This window comes from Bos indicus x Bos taurus, chromosome 1, assembly GCF_003369695.1.
Source record: "Bos indicus x Bos taurus breed Angus x Brahman F1 hybrid chromosome 1, Bos_hybrid_MaternalHap_v2.0, whole genome shotgun sequence".
Lineage (NCBI taxonomy): Eukaryota > Metazoa > Chordata > Mammalia > Artiodactyla > Bovidae > Bos > Bos indicus x Bos taurus.
Genome location: NC_040076.1, coordinates 64099849 through 64119554, shown reverse-complemented (window position 1 = coordinate 64119554; position 19706 = coordinate 64099849). Strand labels below are relative to the sequence as shown.

At 45.2% G+C, this 19706-nt stretch overlaps 2 protein-coding genes across 7 annotated transcripts in view; both read right to left on the bottom strand.

Annotated features, from left to right (window-relative positions):
* The window catches only part of PLA1A (phospholipase A1 member A), a 49241-nt gene extending 44248 nt beyond the window's left edge, over nt 1-4993 (bottom strand). For 2 of the 6 annotated variants that reach the window (XM_027528232.1, XM_027528318.1), the window contains exon 1: nt 1831-4987. Coding sequence is in view for 4 of the 6 variants with exons in the window: in XM_027528060.1 (XP_027383861.1) it covers nt 1831-2008 (178 nt within the window). In the remaining 2 variants the exon portion in view is untranslated. Of the gene's footprint in view, nt 1-1830 lie in introns of all 6 variants that reach the window. The other 4 variants (XM_027528060.1, XM_027528145.1, XM_027527980.1 and 1 more) reach the window with 4 other exon arrangements.
* Nucleotides 4994-7336: 2343 nt separating this feature from the next.
* On the bottom strand, nt 7337-17634 carry ADPRH (ADP-ribosylarginine hydrolase). The gene is made up of 4 exons (XM_027528668.1): nt 17397-17634; nt 13886-14211; nt 12223-12583; nt 7337-11037 (listed from the first exon to the last, which is right to left on the bottom strand). Exons 2-4 carry the CDS (start codon nt 14196-14198, stop codon nt 10650-10652), a joined length of 1062 nt encoding a protein of 353 aa, XP_027384469.1. The 5' UTR covers nt 14199-14211; nt 17397-17634; the 3' UTR covers nt 7337-10649.
* Between the last annotated feature and the right edge of the window lie 2072 nt (nt 17635-19706).

Sequence of the window (19706 nt, the reverse complement as noted above, 5' to 3'; positions counted from 1 at the left end):
ATCATCTTGGAAAAGGAAATGGCAACCCACTCCAGTATTCTTGCCTGGAAAATCCCATGGAGAGAGGAGCCTGATGGGTTATAGTCTACAGGGTTGCAAAGAGTCAGATATGACTGAAGCAACTTAGTAGCAGCACCATCATGACCAAAGAAGGGCAATAAAAGAAAAGAAAACGATAGATAAGTTTCCTTTATGAATAAACATACAAAATAATAAATATATGCAAAAATTAAAATAAATGTTGGCAAATAAAATTCAACATCATATTTAAAAATACCCCATGGGAATAGGAAAAAAAAATACCCCATGACTAAAAGATTTGCCCCTGGTGATCTTCATTTAAATACATAGAGTTTAGAAGAAAATATGAAAGATTATAAGAAGATTGCTTAAACAAGACATCAGAGACACAAATTGTAATAAGAAATAAAAATTAAGGCAATAATGTTATACTGCTTTTCCTATGAGATTGACAATACGAAAAACATTTGATAACATTAACAAAGTGTTGGTGGAGAGATGGGGAAACAAACATGCCCACATACTAATCAACAGTTATAACTTCCTTACAAGGCACTTTTTCTCACATTCATCAAAAATGTATAAGATATACATCCTTTTAGATCTAGTGTATAGTATACACAATACAAGATACATGATCACTTTATACACACACACACACACTCACACACACAACTATATGACTGAGTTAGGGAAAAAGCACACATAAAGCTGGCTTCCCTGGTGGCTCAGATGGTGAAGAATCGACCTGCGGTGCAGGGGATCTGGGTTCTATCTCTGGGTCGGGAAGATCCCCTGGAGAAGGAACTGTATTCTTTCTTGGAGAATCCCATAGACAGCCCTGGCAGGCTACAGTCCATAGGGTTGCAAAGAGTCAGACACAACTGAGTGATTAACACACACACACACATACACACACATAAAAGTAAGTAGACCTGTTCAACATCACCCAGTGAGGCAGGGAAGGGGTAAGCAGTGCTGCAAGGGTGATATCAATCATGGAAGCTTTCCTGGAAGATGTGAAGAGCAGAAAAGGTAGTATGAGCAACTGCAGGCAGAAGGCAGACAGACATGTTGTAAAGCTGGGGAATGAGAACTAAATGTCTTGTGGAGGTGACAGAAAAGCAGTCAGCTGTTGAGGGCAGGGGAAAGGGAGCTTTCTAAGGGCGATGCCACTGCTGGTCAGAGAAGGGGATCTTCACTCTTCCCGGAATGTCTACGCCATAGGAGAGTTTAGATTTGCTATATTAAGCAAGGGAGAGTGGTGGGTGGGGTTTTCACATCGGAGGGAAATTGTACTAAAGGTTGCAGGTCATCTGTGGCTTAACAGACTAATTATCATAGTCCTACCAGGTGGGATGACAAACCTGAACTTGAGTTGGGTCAGCAAGATTAGGAAAAACCTCTAACAATCTCAATGAAAAAACCGTTGTTAGTTTGGAAAATTTTGATTTTAAAAGTAAATACATCTTGGAACAGTGAATATGTATAGTGTGAAAATGAATCATATTTTGGAGTTAATTGCATTTATTTCCTTAAACTCTTCTTGTCTTGTGCAAGGCGAAAAGGAGTAATGTAGATTTTAGAAAAATGAGTAAAACAGCTTGAAGAAGTTTAGTTTTTATGACTTAAGGACGTGCCATCATTCCCCTTATGATTGAAGGTTTTTTCCTCCCTCTTTTAAATTCATCTCAGGAGAGGACTTACAGGGGACCTTCCAAAGGTTAGTGCTGCATAAATAGATGGCGTGAAAAAAACAGAATTATTGACTGAAAGAAGTTTCACCCAAGGACCCGTTCCCCAACTTACCTGTACTTCCAACACTGAGCCACAAAAGGAGGCCCCACAACCAGAAACATCTCTCCCAGAAGTCTGGGGGCATCACTGAGCTAGAAGTCTCAGAGCTGGGATAGAACTGACCTCTAATGACAAAGAGATCGCATAACCCAGCTTCTTGCCAAACACCCACTTGGGTCTCACTAATCATTAACTGGCGTCATGACCTGTAAAAGGAAACTTTCCCTCTTTGTTTAACTTACCCAGTTTTTCTGTTTCTTCTCAATGAAAATAAATAGTTTTTTTGTTTTTTTTTTTTAAGGCAAGGGACATTGAAACACACTGTCCTTCCTCTCTGAACCAAACATCATCAGGAAACAATTTCCTGCACCTCTCCCACTTCCCATTATAAAATGTTAGTAAAACCCAAGGCAGAAGTCTTTCATCTCTAAGCAATCACAAACCCTCATTGTCCTGGAGTCATCCGTGGATATGTTTATTCCCCTAGAAGGACTCTGAACAGCTTGAGGGCAAAGACCTTCTGTTTTCATTTTTCAGTCCCCAGTGCCCAGCACAGAACTGAGTCAACAATATGTGTTTAGTGTACATTTACCAGAAAGAATGAAAGAAGATGAAACTGGCCTCATAGACTACTATCCTTAACAGAATCTTGAGGCTATAAGTAAGTCCAACCTCTAAGAAGAGATGTTCAGCTTCTTAAATTCACAGATAAAGGAACCAAGAAATAGAGAACGAAAATGACCTATGGAGAGGAGATGGTGCTGCTGGAAGTGGCAGAGCTGGCCTGGAACCAGGGTGTTTCCAGTGTACCGCTTGGCCTCTTCATCCAGAGGAGCAGCAGAAACCACAGAGTGCTCACTCCAGACAGCTCAGGGAAAGGGGAGGCACGGTGCTTGCCCAGCACTGCTGAAACTGCAGCATGCTGCTGTGAGGCTGAGAACCCGCCAACAGGGCAGCACGGAACAATCCGGACCACAGTTCTGTGAGGGGACTACTATCTACCTATAGCTTCAGGGCACAGAGGGCTTATACCCTGCAGAAGCTCATGCAGAGTTGGGATTTGAAGCAGGACAAGCTGGCACGAGGCCATGCCCTGAACCTCTGCACCAACAGGCTGCACCAACCAGTGCACCAACAGGCTGTGCCAGGGTCACCCAAGATGGGAATAAAATGATTTTGGAGGAGCCAGCCTTCGCTTCCCCTCCTGTGCATGATCCCACTGCTCAGGGGCTGCAACCATTGGGAAGCAGAGTGGCAGCAGACAGGGCAATACTGGTGTCAGAGACCAAGCCAGGTGTAGAGGTCTAGGTCCACAGAGAAAAAAAGCCAGGGTGGGACTAGATGTATAAGAGATTTATCGGGGGTAACATTTGTGAAGAATAGAAGATGGCAGGGAGAACCTTGAGACCCTGCAGCTGATGGAGGGCTGGCATCTGTGAAGAAAGAGGACTGCTCAGGAAGTCCTGGAATACTGTCGGTTCCTAGACTGTCCTGGCCAAGGCCACGGGGAAGCCTCAGCTGAAGTCTCAGGCTAAATAGCAGCCTGTCTCTTATGAGAAGGAGCTATGTTAGCAGCCCTGCCCGGCTCAGTCACCAGTTGGGGATGGTCTCTGCACAAAGACGAGGGGAGATTCAGAAGGGCAGCAACTGGGACCGTGAATCGGTTAGGTTCCCCAGAGCAGGAGATGGAGGACGGCATTCTAGGGGACACCCCAGCACGATCAGAGCCGGTCACCAGGCCAGTGGTCCCAGTTACTCCAGCACAGTGTTCCCTGTGCAGCATCGGCGCATCTCACGTGCAGAGAGCACCCTCCCCTCACACTCATCATCTGGTCAATGCTCTCCATGTGCAGTTGCTCAGAATCACCCAGGGGACCGAGGGCAGACTGCTGGGCCCAACCCAGACACGCCGACTGAGAATCTCTGGGGCTGTGCCCAGGACTCTGCAGTTCTCATGCCAGAGCCACTAGTCTTCTGTTAACTCTTACCAAGGCCGTCTCCATGTGACCAGTGAGGAAACCAATGCTCACAGAGACCAGTGGCCTAGAAGCACTGTTTCAGGGCGCCAAGAAAGCGGGGTACCCCTGGAAAGTGAAGTGGTGTGTTTTAGAAGGTGAGGATAGAGATTTTTCTACAGGAGACTCTGGTGGGGACCAGCTTATAATCAGTGTATATGGCCCATCTCCCCCAGGGAGAATATGAGCCTTCAGAGGGCAAAATTCTGGTCTCTTTTGTTCATGAGGTGTCCCCAAGCACCTGGCACAGTGCCTGCCACTCAGCCAGTGTTCAGTATTTGCTAAGGGGAGGGGGTGGGGAGGGGTGGTACTCTGCAGGGGTTGCTCATTTAGAGAAGGGCCGTGGGAAGGGGCCTGATCTTGAGACCACGTGGAGGCCTCCTAGAGTGGAATCCGATGGTTTTACTTGCCTAGGATCTGGGAACACGGGGAGGCAAATGAGAGATCGAGGATGCCGGGTTCAATATCCATCGCTCATTGCTCAGGCTCCCTGCTGTGTGCTTGCTACCTAGAACATTGCCAGGCACATAGGAGGTGCTCATTAAAAACCTGTTTTGAGAGAGAGAGAGGGGAGGAAGAGATGTGGTGTGGAAGGGAAGAGAGAAAGAGAGGAAATTATAGGCTTCAATCCCTGGAATCCATGGAATCCCTTCCAGCCTTTCCTGCCTGCCTGTTCCCAACTCAGACACCCAGCTTCCTCATCTTGCTTCAGGATCCCAGGCCTTCAGTTTAGGGGTGGGGTTGGAAGTGGGGGGAATATAAACAAACATACTAATATAAATTTTATTATTCTAATTAATAAATTTAATTAATTCTGGGCCTCACCTGTTTATGACTACAAAATGAGGTCACATTAATTTTTTCAAGTGTGGTTTTTAATAGTTCTACATGCATATGATTTTTTTTTAGTTAAGAAGTACAAAAGCACAACACGCATCTCAAACCCACCACTCACTTCCCTTTTGACGTCACCTTATAGCTGTAGGAAGGTGAAGAGAGGGCACCAGCTGCTGCCACCAACATCTCACTCCTGGGTTTCATTCTGGCTTTGATTAAGGAAACCCTTTCTAATTATAGTAAACAATTAGGGTATAGTAGGACAGAGAAGGCAATGGCACCCCACTCCAGTTCTCTTGCCTGGAAAATCCCATGGATGGAGGAGCCTGGTTAGGCTGCAGTCCATGGGGTCGCTAGGAGTCGGACACGACTGAGCGACTTCACTTTCACTTTTCACTTTCATGCATTGGAGAAGGAAATGGCAACCCACTCCAGTGTTCTTGCCTGGAGAATCCCAGGGACAGGGGAGCCTGGTGGGCTGCCGTCTCTGGGGTTGCACAAAGTCGGACATGACTGAAGCGACTTAGCAGCAGCAGGACTGAAGACAAGCAGACCTGGGTTTAAGTCCCAGCTCCATCTAATCACTTAGCAACTTTTCTTCCTGCTCTTGTCTTTCCTTCCCCAAAGGAAGGTCTCACCAACTCCCTAGGTGTCAGTTTCCTCAAACCCAAACCCCAAGGATGAAAAAATGATGGCAAGACTGCCCTCTCTATGGTGTCTGGATGACCCCTGGTCCTTAATTTGACCCCATTCCTTGAGGAGGTGATCCATGGGGATGGCTGACTGAAATCACGCTCCCAGGAGCTCTGGCTGTTTTACAAAGATACACATTACCTCGCCCTGCAGGGGTGGAGACAGAAGAGAAAATGGAGAATATTTCATTCTCCACTGAGAATGGAGAATGGTGGCTGAGATGAGACCAATGCTAATTTTGCAGATTAAAAAGTACTTATTGCCAAGACTTCTAGAGAACATCTGCTGCTGCTGCTAAGTCGCTTCAGTCGTGTCCGACTCTGTGCGACCCCACAGACGGCAGCCCACCAGGCTCCCCGTCCCTGGGATTCTCCAGGCAAGAACACTGGAGTGGGTTGTCATTTCCTTCTCCAGTGCATGAAAGTGAAAAGTGAAAGTGAAGTTGCTCAGTCGTGTCCGACTCTTAGCGACCCCGTGGACTGAAGCCTACTGCTCCTCCGCCCATGGGATTTTCCAATCAAGAATACTGGAGTGGGGTGCCATTGCCTTCTCCAGAGAACATCTAGCCATCATGTAACAAAGCAAGTGAAGTGCCATCATTTAGCAGGTCAAAAAAATACCATTAATCCCTGTTAACGTTACTCATGATCTTTTCTCTTCTCCAGGACACACGTATTAACCTGATTAGCCTGGTGGTCTGCCGTCTATGCGGTCACACAGAGTTGGACACGACTGAAGTGACTTAGCAGCAGCAGCAGCAGCATGAGAAGTTTATACTGTGATTCAGGTCATCTTCTCAATTTATTCTAACATTATGCATATAATTAAGTCTGTTATCTCTTTCCTCTGTTTATTCTGGTTCTTCCTCCTTTTTCTCTTTCTCTCTCCCTCTCTTACACACACACACACACACACACACACCCCAACATTCACAGGTTGGGAGAGAAGGCAGAGCCCAGGTGTGGGTGGGCGGAGGCAGAGGTGATGGGTGTAACAATTGTTCTCTTCCGACTGCTTCTATTTTCTCAGAGAAATAGGAAGCAAAGCTGTCAACTGAGTCAAGTTTGGAGAGAAGGTTTTGAGAAAAAGGAATCTGAGAGTCTGATCTCATTCTGAATTGTGCCTGCTGTGAAGAGTGAGAATTTGCAGAGCAAATAGAACAGGCTCTTAAAGAGATGCTCGCTCTTGTCTCCAATCGCAGCTGAAATGTGACTAGAAAACAAAAAATGCTAAGTTCCCACCCTCTTCCTCTGCCGTGACCCCCTTCCCCACATGCACATACTTCCACCGCCCCGTTCTAAGGAGACTGCAACGACAAATCCCTGAGGACTTAATGGGAGGCAGCTGAACTGCTCTAGACCTCCCTTCCCCACTTCCCTCTGCAGGAAATCAGCAGTTTGAAGGAGAAATCACGAGAATCCTAAATTCTACGGGTTTCCCCTTCCTTCCTGAAAGGGGAGGAAGGCAGTGCTGTGCTTCACAACCAGCTGAGTGAGGGGGGGTACTGGCCGAGAGTGAGGGCGACCACACGAAGGTGACAGCGGCAGCTGCTCCTGAGTCGGCCGTGTGCTGGGCAACCTCCCCGGCCTCCAGATCTGTCTTATTGGAGAGGGACAGGCGGAGTGTAGAGAGCAGCAGGGGGCCGGGGGGGCACAGCCTGCACCCCTCTGCTGTGACCAGGAGGGATGAGGAGAACCTTCAGGACAGAAACTGACTCTTTTCCCTCAGGGCTCCCCTGGTGAGGCTGGTCTAGGGCAACCCTGGAGACAGGGAACCCCGAAAGAGGAAGGCAAGGAATGAGAGAGGCATCCATGTCCCCTTTTCTCCTCTAAGCCCTTTGGGCTCAGGACTGACTGTGGTCGGGAGGAAGGAGGACATGACCTTAAAGTTTTACAACTGATCAAACTGGATGGGGCTTCCTACCTCTGGGTATATATCCAAAGGAAATGAAAACAGGGCATCAAAGAGGTATCTCTGCCCCATGTTCACTGCAGCTTTATTCATAATAGTCAAGATAAGGAAACAACTCAAGTATCTGCCAACTGATGAATGGATAAAGAGGATGTAGTACATATATACAATAGAATACTATTCAGCTATGCGAAAGAAGGAAATCCTGATGTTTGTGACAGTATCAATGCACCTTAGGGCATTATGCTAACTAAAATAAATCAGAGAGAGGAAGATAAATATTACGTGATACCACTTATATGTGGAATCTTAAAAAAAAAAAAGTCAAATCCATATTAATAGAAACAGAGAGTAGAAAAGTGGTTGCCAGGGGCTGGTTAGGGGGCAGTGGTGGTGAGGGAAATAAGGGGAGGTTGGTAAAAGGGTATAAACTTTTATGATGAATAAGGTCTGAAGATCTGATGGAAAACATGGTGACCATGGTTGATAACACTATACTGTGAAATTGAAATTTACTAGGAGAGTAGAACTTAAATGTTCTCACCAAAAAAAGGTAAACATGTGAGGTGATGGATATGCTCCTTAACGAGATGAAGGGAAACCTTTCACCGTGTATATGTATATTAAATCACCACAATGTACAGTTTAAATATCTTACAATTTTACATTCATTCATATCTCAGTAAAGCTGAAATTAAAAAATATCTGGACTGGGATGGACTGGATTGGATTTTTAATACCCTTCACCACCCCCCTCTCCACACAAAACTAAAAAGATGACACTAAGGAGCAGGGAAAGCAACTTTAACAAAACTAAAAAGATGACACTAAGCAGCACAGAAAGCAGCTTATACGAAGGCAGTGGCTGGAGAAAAAGAAAATCATTCCATGTGTGTTTCCACTAAATTCAGACAATTCATCAAACCAGTTATAGAGGTAAAACAGGTCATGCCTCAGAATCCACTGGCTAAAATGCTCTTCTTCCCTTTTCTATATTACAAGGTTTAAGCATCTCAGTTTTGCCACTTGGTCAGTGCTAACTGAATTCTAGTGCTCCACCCTAAAACTGCAGGCAGAGGACTTCCCTGGTGGTCCAGTGGCTAAGACTCTGCTCCCAATGCAGGGGGCCTGGGTTTGATCCCTGGTCAGGGAACAGCTCCCATATGCCACAACTAAGAGTTTGCATGCCACAACTAAAGATCCCACAGGCTGCAAGACCCAGTGCAGCCAAATAAATAAATAAATACTGCAAGCTCTCCTGACAGAAAGACACAGAAAAAATGTTTCCTTTTTTTCCTACAGCTGCAGAAAAGTACAGGCTATTCTGTACTGTCACTTTTTATCAAGTGGGAAATTGAAAAACAGTCATAAAAGTCTCCATCTTAATCTTCTGTTCAAGAATCCTGTGTAAATATGTATTTACTGTTTTCTATTATTCTAAAACTGTCATCAAAATATTTCTACAGAGGAGTCTTCTTGTGCACCTGGATTTAAGACACCTGCATTTAAGAGGTTATTACCATGTTCTGTAAATGGTAAATCCCCACACCTAAAAGTCTGCAATTTCTGATTGTCCTGCTGAAGAATCTACTGTACTAGTTTCATTATTTAAAACACATCTGTTTTCTGAAATATATAAATACATATGAGAGCTTTTGAACCAGAAAAAGAGCTTTGGAATTTTCTTCTCCCTTTACATACAAAAGAATGATAAATCTGATGCCTTTGCTGCAGTCCTGCTTCAGATACAGAGTTGAGATCTCTGTCTCACTGAAGTCAGCACACAGGCCTCAAATCCTCCATCTCTCTCAGGCCAGCACAGGTCACTCCTAATAGTTATGAAGTAGAGGGCATTTTAAACCCAAGAGAAAGTGCATGCTCAAAGCATTCACATCAAAACCAACTGAGGAACCTCCACAGTAAACACTGAGTGTCTCCAGTAGGCTAGACAGGAAGACCACAAAGAGAGTGAGACACGAGCCTTCACAAGCAGCCTCAGAGGGTCCTCAGAAGACCCACAGTCACCACACAACACGCTCAGTATGGTGACAGAGCTGGAGACAGAAGGCTGTGGGTGTTTTGAAGAGAGAGGGCCAAGAGCCTGAACAGTGAGAGTGGGTTTTCATCAAGGAGATGCTACTTGAGCTGGAACTTGACGGTAAAAGAGGAGAAGGAAGAGCTCCCAGAAATGAAGAAGCAGGGGGTAAGTATTCATTGTACATGATTACAAGTGCAGTATGATCGACTTGTTATGTATTTGTAAAGATCTCTCTGGAGGGCAATGCGGAAGGCAGTACTGGGATTAGAGGCACCAGACAGGAGGCTAATAAACAACATTCATTTAATATATGTTGACGAAGCATCTCTTGTGCACCTGGGCACCATGCTAGATTCTGTCTAGAGGAGAATAAAGACTGTCAAATAGGTGACAACGAGCTGGCACCATGTCAAGTGCCATACCTAGGAAATTAGAGGGTGCAGCTGTTAATAGGAGCAGAATCTCTTCAGACTTAAATAGTTTGCAATACAGAAATCCAGCTGAAAAATATGTGGTGCCATAAGGTAAAAGAATGACAGATCTGAAGGATATTCAGGATGTAGAACCATCTAGCAGACGCTGTGGGGACCCCCACATACACACCTCACTGTTCCCATGCACCCTACAGCCTGCCTCTGCAAACATCTCTGAGTCTTAACCTGGGGACACTCATGTTTGGCTTTACAAGAGGCAGGCCAGGAAGCACCAGGGAGTTAGCACCCCTGGGAGTGGTCCTCCACCAACATCAGATGAAAGACGGTGGGACAACTCTGAGTGCCTTATGCAAAGGACCCAGATGGACTGCATCTCAAGTGCCTACAGTGGGAACCTGCTCATCAACACACCTTGTCCTGACTCCTCTCCCTTCCCTGTTTCATTTCCCCATTCTCCTAACAGTCCTTCCTGGAATCACCTCCCAAGTAAACTACTTGCACTCAGATCTTTGTTTTAGAATCCACTTTTGGTAACCCAACCTGAAACAAACAGAAAAAAAAAAAAAAAAAAACTTAGTGAAAGATCAGATGGTAAAAATGGAAACCCAAATATGAGGCTATATGATTTCTAATTTGGGAAATGCTGATCCCATTAACTGAGAAATAGACTCTTCAGGATAGGAAGAGGGGTACATTTGGGGCAGGGGCTGGTGAAGACAGGATAAGTTTGGAAACATTGAGCTTCAATGTTCCCTTGGGTAACAGGTGCCCAAGGGACTGTTACCTCAAAATTCCCTGAGTACAAGGTTAAGACTCTTGACTTTGAAAAAAGTGAAACAGTAGAAAAGGGACTACACAAGAGAAGAAACCACCAGAAATGAATGTCACTTCTCCCTAGGGTAATTACCTAAGAGAATACAAAGCCCTAGCTGTCTCTTCCAGCCGGTTTCTGTATTCTAGCTTCTCATAGTTGGAGGGACTTACTCCTTTAAAACCATACATCACTCCCCACCAACAGCCAGCAATTGCAGCGGTAGAATCACTGTCTCCACCGTGGAAAAATGCTCGGTGGGCAAGCTCCTTCCAGGAGTCTCCTGCAGCCAGGATGGCATCATAGGCAATCATGGGGGCATCGTGTCCACTGCTGCCGCCCCAGCCAGAGTAGCTCACAGAACTGTAGAACTGATCCCTTTCCTTCACATCAAAGGGCTTGGGGAAGGTAGGGGCTGATTTGCCATCCCAAATTCCTCTGAGTTTTAGGTACTTTTCCCACTGGTCTTGGAAGTAAGACCTGTAGGAAGAAAAAAAGACTACAGTCAATTGAAAAAATAAAGTCAAAAGCCATCAGGAAAGGTACCAGAAAGACATGTGAACAGGGAGAGTTCCATCATGACTTCAACCTCTAGAACTAATATGATATGATATAAAAAATCAAAATGAATGTTAAGTGACCTTCATTCAATACATTTTTGCTAAGGAGTGATATAAATAAGGCATCGATATCTGTTGCTATTAATGCATAAAGAAGATATACAGCAAGTTAAAGGTGAGAAATGTAGGTTTTGTTTTTCCTGAGTTGAGAATTAGGTCAAGTGTCAACTTTCAAGGGTGAACGTTATTTATTTAGTCTGTCATCATATATTTTATTATTTTATATTACTTTCTTAACAAAATTGTACACATTTAAGGTGTACGACATGATGATTTGGTATACATATGCATAATGAAATGATCACTACCATCAACCTAATTAACACATCATCTCCTTATACAGCTACTTTTTTTTTTTTAAGAGGGAACTTCAGAACATCATGACCGTAGATGATTTCAGCAGAAAGCCTCTGGACATTTTTATTCTAAGAAAGGCAATGTGAAGTGAATTCAAAAAAGGGGAAGATGCGGTCTTACCACTTATTAATTAGCTGGTGGAAAAACCTATCTTTAGGTCATTTTAACCAAGGATTTCACAATATTATTTGTTTGTCAAGACAACAATGAAAAAACAAGTTCCAGAAAATAATCAGGAAAATTTATCTCAGTAAAGAATAGCCACAGGGACTTTTCCCTGGCAGTCCAGTGGTTAAGACACTGCTCTTCCACTGGAGAGGGCACGAGTTCGATCCCTGGGTGGGGAACGAAGATCCCACATGCTGTGTGGCATGGCCAGGAAAAAACAAAAGAGAGAAAAGGAAGAGCCACAAAACTCTGGAGAACAGGATCCGTACACATGAGGGAAGCAGTGCAGCCGCCCTACTCACTGAGGTCTTCACTTGGCTCCTTGGTGGCCATCACAGCTGGGACTGTATTTAGAATCCTTAGCAGGAGGGTGGGGAGGGGGCTGGATGCAGTGGATGATGAAATTGGATGGGAGACCGATGATGGTTGCTAAAAGTCTGAGTTTTAGGCATACACATGCATGCAGGTGTGCACACAGACTCAACCATTTTCTAGCAGGAGTGTGCCCCTGCAAACTCACCAGTGTTGAAGATTCTGCTCCACAAAGAAGCCTGATTGGACAATGTACTTTTTAGCTTCCGGAAGTACCTCCATCAGTCCTCTTCCCCACTGCTGGGGAGGCTTGCCGTTCACAGCATAGGCTGTAAAAAGAGCAGACACAAGGGCTCCCAGGTAGCCTGTGGGATGGTGATGGGTCATCCGGCCGCTCTCGATGCTCACCTGGATCAGTGAGTCCAGCTGACTGCTGTGAGGGAACCGGAGACCAATGCACATGGCCCTCATGGCGGCCCCGCAGCCACCCTCATGACTGTTAAAGGGAATCCTCCAGCCATCGGCTTTGTCTGGCTCCAGCAGCATGGCGTTCTGCACTGAGGCACCCCCTGGGAAGAGTCGGGTAGAGAATTGGGTCAGGGTAACGAAAGCAAAGGCCTGGCAGGAGGAGAGAACCAAGCCCTTCCTCCAACTTTCCTGGGTGGAAAGGAAAGCCAAAACGTGTGATGATGAAGGCCCCCAACTCCAAACCCCAGGTCAGCACTGTGCCTTACTTACACAAGGGTACTTAGACGCTGTTGGGTTTGTGGGAGGGGCTTTTCATCAGGAAATGTTATGAGCTGAACTGTATTGATGATAAGCTGAATTGTATTCCCCAAAATTCATATGTTGAAGAGCTAATCCCTAGAACTTCGGAATGTGACTGTATTTGGAGATGGGCCTTTTACAGAGGTGATGACTTTAAAATGAGAATGTTAGGATGGGCCCTGATTCAGTCTAATCAGTGTCCTAATAAGAAGAGGAAACCTGAACACACAAAAAGACACTAGGAATGTGTGCTCTGAGAGGGCACAGCATGGTCTGCAAGCCAAAGAGAAAGGATTCCTTCAGAAGAAATGAAACCAACACCCTGATCTCAGGCTTCTAGCTTCCCAAACAGTGAGAAAATGATACCTGTTGTTTAAGCCCAGCCAATCTGTGGTATTTTGTTATGGCAGGTCAAGCTAACTAATACAAGAACCAGGGAAAAGGTGGTTCACATCAGCTGTTGGCCAAGTGACTATAAAAAAGTGAGCAAGAACCACTTGTGAGCAGACCTGGAACCAGAAAAAGAGTCTCTACAAAACCGTTTCCAGTCTTCTTTAAAAAGAAAAAGTTTTTCTTCATAGATATTAAAGAAAACTTAGAAACTACGAATAAGTGAAAGGAAACTAGGAAACTATAAATACTCTTATCACCCAGATCTTTCCCAACAGATATACATACATACTCTTAATGAGAATGGGTTCATAAGATACATAGCGTTTCATAATCTACTTTACTTCATATACATCTTTCCGTATCAGTAAACACTTTTCTGTGTCATTTTAAATGGCTGCAGATGTGTCACCATAATTAAATAAATGACAGAACATTTAGCTGGTTTCTATTTTTATCATAACTAAGAAAACTCATGTCCCAGGACTTCCCCTGTGGTCCAGAGGTTATGACTGCTTTGCATTGCAGGGGGCATGCGTTTGATCCCTCGTCGGCAAACTAAGGTCCCACAGGCTCTGGGCGTGGCAAAAAAATTAATTAAAAAATAAAAAACTAGTATCTTTTATAGTTAAACCCCAATCAACATTTTAAATGACTTCCTTGGGTCTGTTTTAATCCTCCACCTGCCCAGGACCTCCACCAGCTGCTCTCACCTGGTGCCCGGCCATCCATGTCTCCCATGCAGTCCTGGTAATGCTTAGCAAGGAGGGAATACAAGTGAGTCAAGTCTGAGACTTTGCCAGCTTCCAGGAGTGCTTCTGCTGTGGCCAGGTGCATCACGGTGTCATCGCTGACTCTCCACCTCTCCACATCTATGGCATCCAAGCCACCAAGCTGGGCCAGCTGCCTGTGAATTTTCTCCCCATTCTGGAGGAACTCCCACTTTCCATTGAAGTATCCCAAGGCATCTCCAGCTGCACTCAGCACCATGGCTGCCACATACCTCTCCATCAGGGCCCCACACATGGTGAAGCTGTCTCTGGGGGAACATAAAGATACACAGAGGATGGGGAGGAAAAAAAATTAGAAAAAATAATAGCCCTATCAGCATTTTACTGGGGCTTCCCTGGTGGCTTAGAGGTAAGGAATCCACCTACCAATGAAGGAGACAGGTTCAATCCCTGGGTCCGGAAGATCAACTGGAGGAGGAAATGGTAACCCACTCCAGTATTTTTGCCTGGGAAATCCCACGGACAGAGGAGCTGGGTGGGCTACACTCCAAAGTGTCACAAAGCATAAGACACAACTGAGAGACGGAGCACACACATCACATTTTACTGATTACTCACTCCTTGCAGGCACAGTCTTAAGGGCATATCATTTAATCCTCACAACAGCTCTATGGGAAGTGGAATAAGCCCATTTTGTTGTGTTGTTGTTGTTGTTTAGTCACTAAGCTAAGTCGTGTCCAAGTCTTTTTCAGCCTTGACTAGCCCACCAGGCTCCTCTGTCTGTGGGATTTCCCAGGCAAGATCAGAACTTTGTCTTGTCTTGTCAAGTTAGGCAAGACTAACTAGGACCCTATCTTTGCCTCTCTGTGAGTGGCAAGCCCATTAAATTCTGCAAATCAACCATTTTCTCTTTTTGGTTGAATTTGGCCTTGGAATGCATCCCTCCTTTTCGTAAACGTTAACCTTCCACTGGTAACACGAGGCACTGTTCGCAAAGCACCTGCACCTTCAGTCTCATCAGAGGGCCTGGATGACAGTCTGCATGTCAGAGATAAGAAAACGGAGGGCCAGAGAGGGTAACTTCACGCAAGCAACAGACGGATGCACTGGGATCCAAGTCTTCTGCTTCGGGGCCATTCACCTCAGCACAGACCTACTTACCTTGAGCAACCTCTTTGTGCCTTACCCTTCATATCTGTAAGGCAGTGGCACAAACAGTAATAACCTCATAGGTTGGTCATGAGTAGTAAATGAATTAATTTAAAAAATAACTTTAGTTATTCTTTTTAAACATATTTATTTGGCTGCGCCAGGTCTTGGCTGTGGCAAGTGGGATCTTCCATCTTTGTTGCTACATGCAGATTCTTTTAGTTGCAGCACAGAGGAACTTCAGTTCCAGCATATGGGACCTTTCTGTCACAGCATGCTGAATCTTTAGTTGCAGCATGCAAACTCAGTTGCAGCATGTGAGATCTAGTTCCCTAACCAGGGAAGTTCCAGTGAATTAATCTTTATAAAGTACCTAGAACAGTGTTTAGCACATAATAAGTAGTATTTTTTATTATTCATACACAACCAGGGGAAATGATTTTTCCATTAATTGAACTAGAATATTGTACTTTCTCCCCACAATCTTCAACAGCAGTATTTAAATTTTGTGTTCCTTCTAAATGTTTGACTTGTAGAGTCTTGGGGTTGCAGCTAACACTCTCTCTCTCCATGAATCTCAGTTCAGTTCAGTTCAGTCACTCAGTCATATCTCTTTGCAACCCCATGGCCTGCAGCATGCCAGGCTTCCCTGTCCATCACCAACTCCCAGAGCTTGCTCAAATTCATGTCCATTAAGTTGGTGATGCCATCCAACCATCTTATCCTCTGTCATCCCCTTCTCCTGCCTTCAAACTTTCCCAGCATCAGGGTCTTTTCCAATGAGTCAGTTCTTCCCATCACGTGGCCAAAGCACTAATGCTTCAGCGTCAGTCCTTTCAATGAATATTCAGGACTGACTTCCTTTAGGACTGACTGGTTGGATCACCTTGCAGTCCAAGTGACTCTCAAGAGTCTTCTCCAACCTAACCCCCAGTAAAGTCCTGGTTTCCCATTGTGCCCTACAGCTTGTAGCATTCACCGGCAGAGCCTTCCACTATGTGTCCTCCGTCTATCATCCACTCCACTTCACCAGGCCAGGAAAACACTTTGAAATGCTGGTGGAGTAGCTCATTCTCTTCTCAGCTCCAGCTCTTTCCCCATCCAAGATGTCTCACTCTCCTCCTCTTACCTAAAACCTATTTGCTCAGGGTTAAGTTCAAACCCTTGGGCTTCCTAAGGGAGTCCTGCTCCAGCTGCACTGCTGTAGCCCAGGGAACGCAGGTGCAGGTTGGCAAGCACCTGAGAAAAATGATGAGGACAGACTGAGCAGCCCATTATCGAGTTCCTGATCATACTGAATTTCCTGGCCCAGAAACGGTATCTGTAAAAAAATTGACTTACATATTTTAATGTTTATAAATGATGCTTAGGAACTGGAGTTCTGGGCTAACAGTCCGGGCTCTGCTCAGAATCAGGTGTGTGATGATGGACAAGCTACCTCCTTCCAGGACCTCAATTTTTCCCACGGTAAATCGTATTGCAGGGATGGGTGCGGAGGTAGCGGGGAGCTATAGATGCAACCTGGGCTCCCGTCCTGCGCTGAGAGCTTCATAGACCAAGCTTAGTTCTAGACTTCTGAGGACGGATCTTTAAGCCCCCTGTACCCTCTTCTAAGGAGCTTCCCTTGGAGTTTAGTTGGTAAAGAGTCCATTTACAATGCAGAAGACCCAGGTTCGATTCCTGGGTTGGGAAGATCCCCCGGAGAAGGAAATGGCAACCCACTCCAGTATTCTTGCCTGGAGAATCTCATGGACTGTATGAGGCTCTGGCTGTATGAGGCTGTATGAGGCTCAATCTGCCAGGCTCCTCTGTCCATGAAATCGCAAAAGTCGGACACGACTTAGAGACTAAACCACCACCACCACCCTCTTCTGAAGTCCTCAGCTTCCTGTCTGTAATTCCTCCTGGCTCCACCCGAATGTGTTTCTGTGGCTTTCAAGTGAGGCTGGGGGGTGGTGGGCGACGACCACCTCACCCTGTAAGAAATTTTCTTTTGAGTTTTTACACCGTGCTGTGGCCTCCCGCTTTCCAGAACTCTGTTGTTCTTTACACGCTTAAATTTTCCAGTTGACAGTCTCGTCCCCGAACTTTACATTCAAAACGGAGATCTGGGCAGTTGATTCACCGCAGTCTTCTGCGTGTTTTTTTTTTTTTTTTTTGAGCGGGGGAGGGTACAGGTTCAGCCCCGACAGGGGTGGAGGGTGGCCCCTAGGTCACCGCGGGAGAGGGGCGCGAGGGACGGGACGGGATGCGGGCGGGGAGGGTGGGGGAAGGAAGGGCGGGCGGGACCGGTAGCCGCCGGGAGAGGAGCGCGGGTGTCGGGGCCTAGCGCGGGGAGGGGTACCTGGTGGCCGGGAGGGGTGTCACGCTCGTGAGCCCAGGGCGGGGCCGGGCGCCGGGAAGTCAGGGTGCGAGGAGGCCCAGCGCGGACCCCGGCGCGAGCCGAGAGCTGAGCACCAAGCGGGGTGGAGCGCCGCGTCCGCGGATCGCGCTCAGGTTCCACAGGCCCGGACCGGTGCCCGGCGCTTGCAGTTGTTCGAGCGTCAGCTGCCCGCTGCGTCAACCGTCCCCTCGGCTCGGGGGGAGGGGTGGGGGTGGGGGCGGGGACGCCGCGGAGCACGGACGACGGGAAATGGCGCCGCTCCGCCACCAACACCCCACCCCACCCTCACCCCTGTCGAGGACTCAGGAGTGACCCCGGCGTGAAGCCTCGGCCTTTCCTCCAGTCCAGCTCCCCTGGGCAGTGAATAGTGTGTGGCCCCGATCTCGGAAAACGGTGCTGATTGCGTGAGTGGCCTTTGTAACGGTTCTGGGCCCTCATCCATAAAATGGGGCAATAATAGTACCGACCTCTTTAGGGTGGTTGGTAGGATTAATTTTAACTCTTGTCATTTATTTGGTCGCAGAATAGAATATTTTCATGCTGATAATAAATAAAAGCAAAGGAAAACTAAGAGTATTTTTGCCTGAATAAATTCTTGAAAAGAATTAGAAACACTATCTGCAGGTATTCTATGCAGATATTCTAAACACTATATGATCTCTGTATGCTTATCTTTCTTGCTACAGGCATTAAACACCTGCTGTTTACCACGTGGATGCTAGGCCCTAACACAACCCCGCTCTCATAAGAGTGGACCCATGCAAGGAATCCCATCTTAGGCTGTTGATTTCCATTTTTTGTTTTTAAATAAAAAGTTCTTTTTATGATTAAAAAAAATAATGCATACTTCCAGTAGAAAAACTGAGAAATCTTTTAGAAATATCTCTTAAAAATATATCTCTCATGTGTTCACAAAGATAAATGTTTCTGGATTTCTTTGCAGAATTGTTTCTCAGCAGAAAATTGGAAATAACCTCTATTTAGAGAGGAGAATGTGTTTCCTTCTCCTAAATTAGGGCATAACTATGAAACTTTTCCAAAAAGGTAGACATTTAAATCAGTAGATTTGGGGTAAATAATTAGGTTCACAGGGGAAGAAACTGGAGACATTTTGTTAATCAAAAAATCAGCTTTTAGAGTGAGGGATATACATGGTCTTATTTATGTAAAAAAAAAAAAGAGCTCTGTGTGTGTGTGCATGCCTGTGTGTGAAATGACTGAAAGGATACATGTTACATTGTTATTAATGATTATATAATTATCTCTCAGGTGGCTAAGGGGAGAGTTTGCAGGGAGTAGGGAGAGAGAGAAAGAGAAACTTTTAATCTTTCATATTAAGAATTTTTACATATTACGTGTAGAAAGAAATTTTAGAAAGCATAGAAAAAAAGCCCACATTCTACCACTCAAACTGTAAAGACTGATACAGTCTTTATGCACATTTTTTTTAAATGGGGTCATTTTGTATATACAATATTATATCCTATTTTTAATCACTAAGCTTTACATTGTAAGCATTTCTGTCATTTGTAATAGTGTCCTTACTACAACTGGATCCAAATGTTCAAATAAGGTAATGCCTCTAAAATAACCCCCCTTTCATGTTGATACAAAGTAATTAGGAGGCCCTGATGGTCAGTTCCTCTGCAGCCACACCATGGCCAGGGCTGGTTCAACAGAAAGAAAACAGAAGTATAGATAGTTGAAAAACAGGAGATTAAACAAACCTTCATCACTTCAGGGGCCTGAATGTATTATACCATGCCACCATGCCTCATGAAATCTTGAGAGCTAAAAAAAATTTTTTTTTAATGAGAAAGAGAGAGAAAGATAGAGCTAACAGGAAATGGTTAATAGACAGGGCCCCTGACCTGTGCAGCAAATGCAAAATAACAAAAAGTTTCAGAGAAAAATGTACCACAGAATAGGACACAATTTAACACAATTTTTAAAAAATGATTTAAAGTGATAAAAAATGAAGTAGAGGCTTTTTAGAAGAAAACAGAAGAAAGCTAGGCCAGGAGAAATAGGAAGCCAAAAACGGCTGGTCACATATCCTGCAGCATCAACTCACTTCAGAAGATTCAGTGAGCATCTGTGACGGTTAATTTTAGGTATTCACCTGGCTAGGAAAAAGTACCCAGATACTTGGTCAAACATTTTTCTAGATGTTTCTGTGAAGGCATTTTTAAGATGCGATTAACATGGAAATCAGCAGCTAATTTTCTTCCATGGTAAGTGGGCCTTACCCATTCAGTTGAAGGCCTTAAT

What these genes read in the sequence shown, in the direction of transcription:
- ADPRH (XM_027528668.1), bottom strand. Translation starts at nt 14,198, where the DNA reads ATGTGTGGGGCCCTGATGGAGAGGTATGTGGCAGCCATGGTGCTGAGT. An exon ending in CATGGATGGCCGGGCACCAG is followed by an intron (nt 12,584 to 13,885) that starts GTGAGAGCAGCT and finishes GACTCTTCCCAG; the next exon opens with GGGGTGCCTCAGTGCAGAAC. An exon ending in GAGCAGAATCTTCAACACTG is followed by an intron (nt 11,038 to 12,222) that starts GTGAGTTTGCAG and finishes TTCTTCCTACAG; the next exon opens with GTCTTACTTCCAAGACCAGT.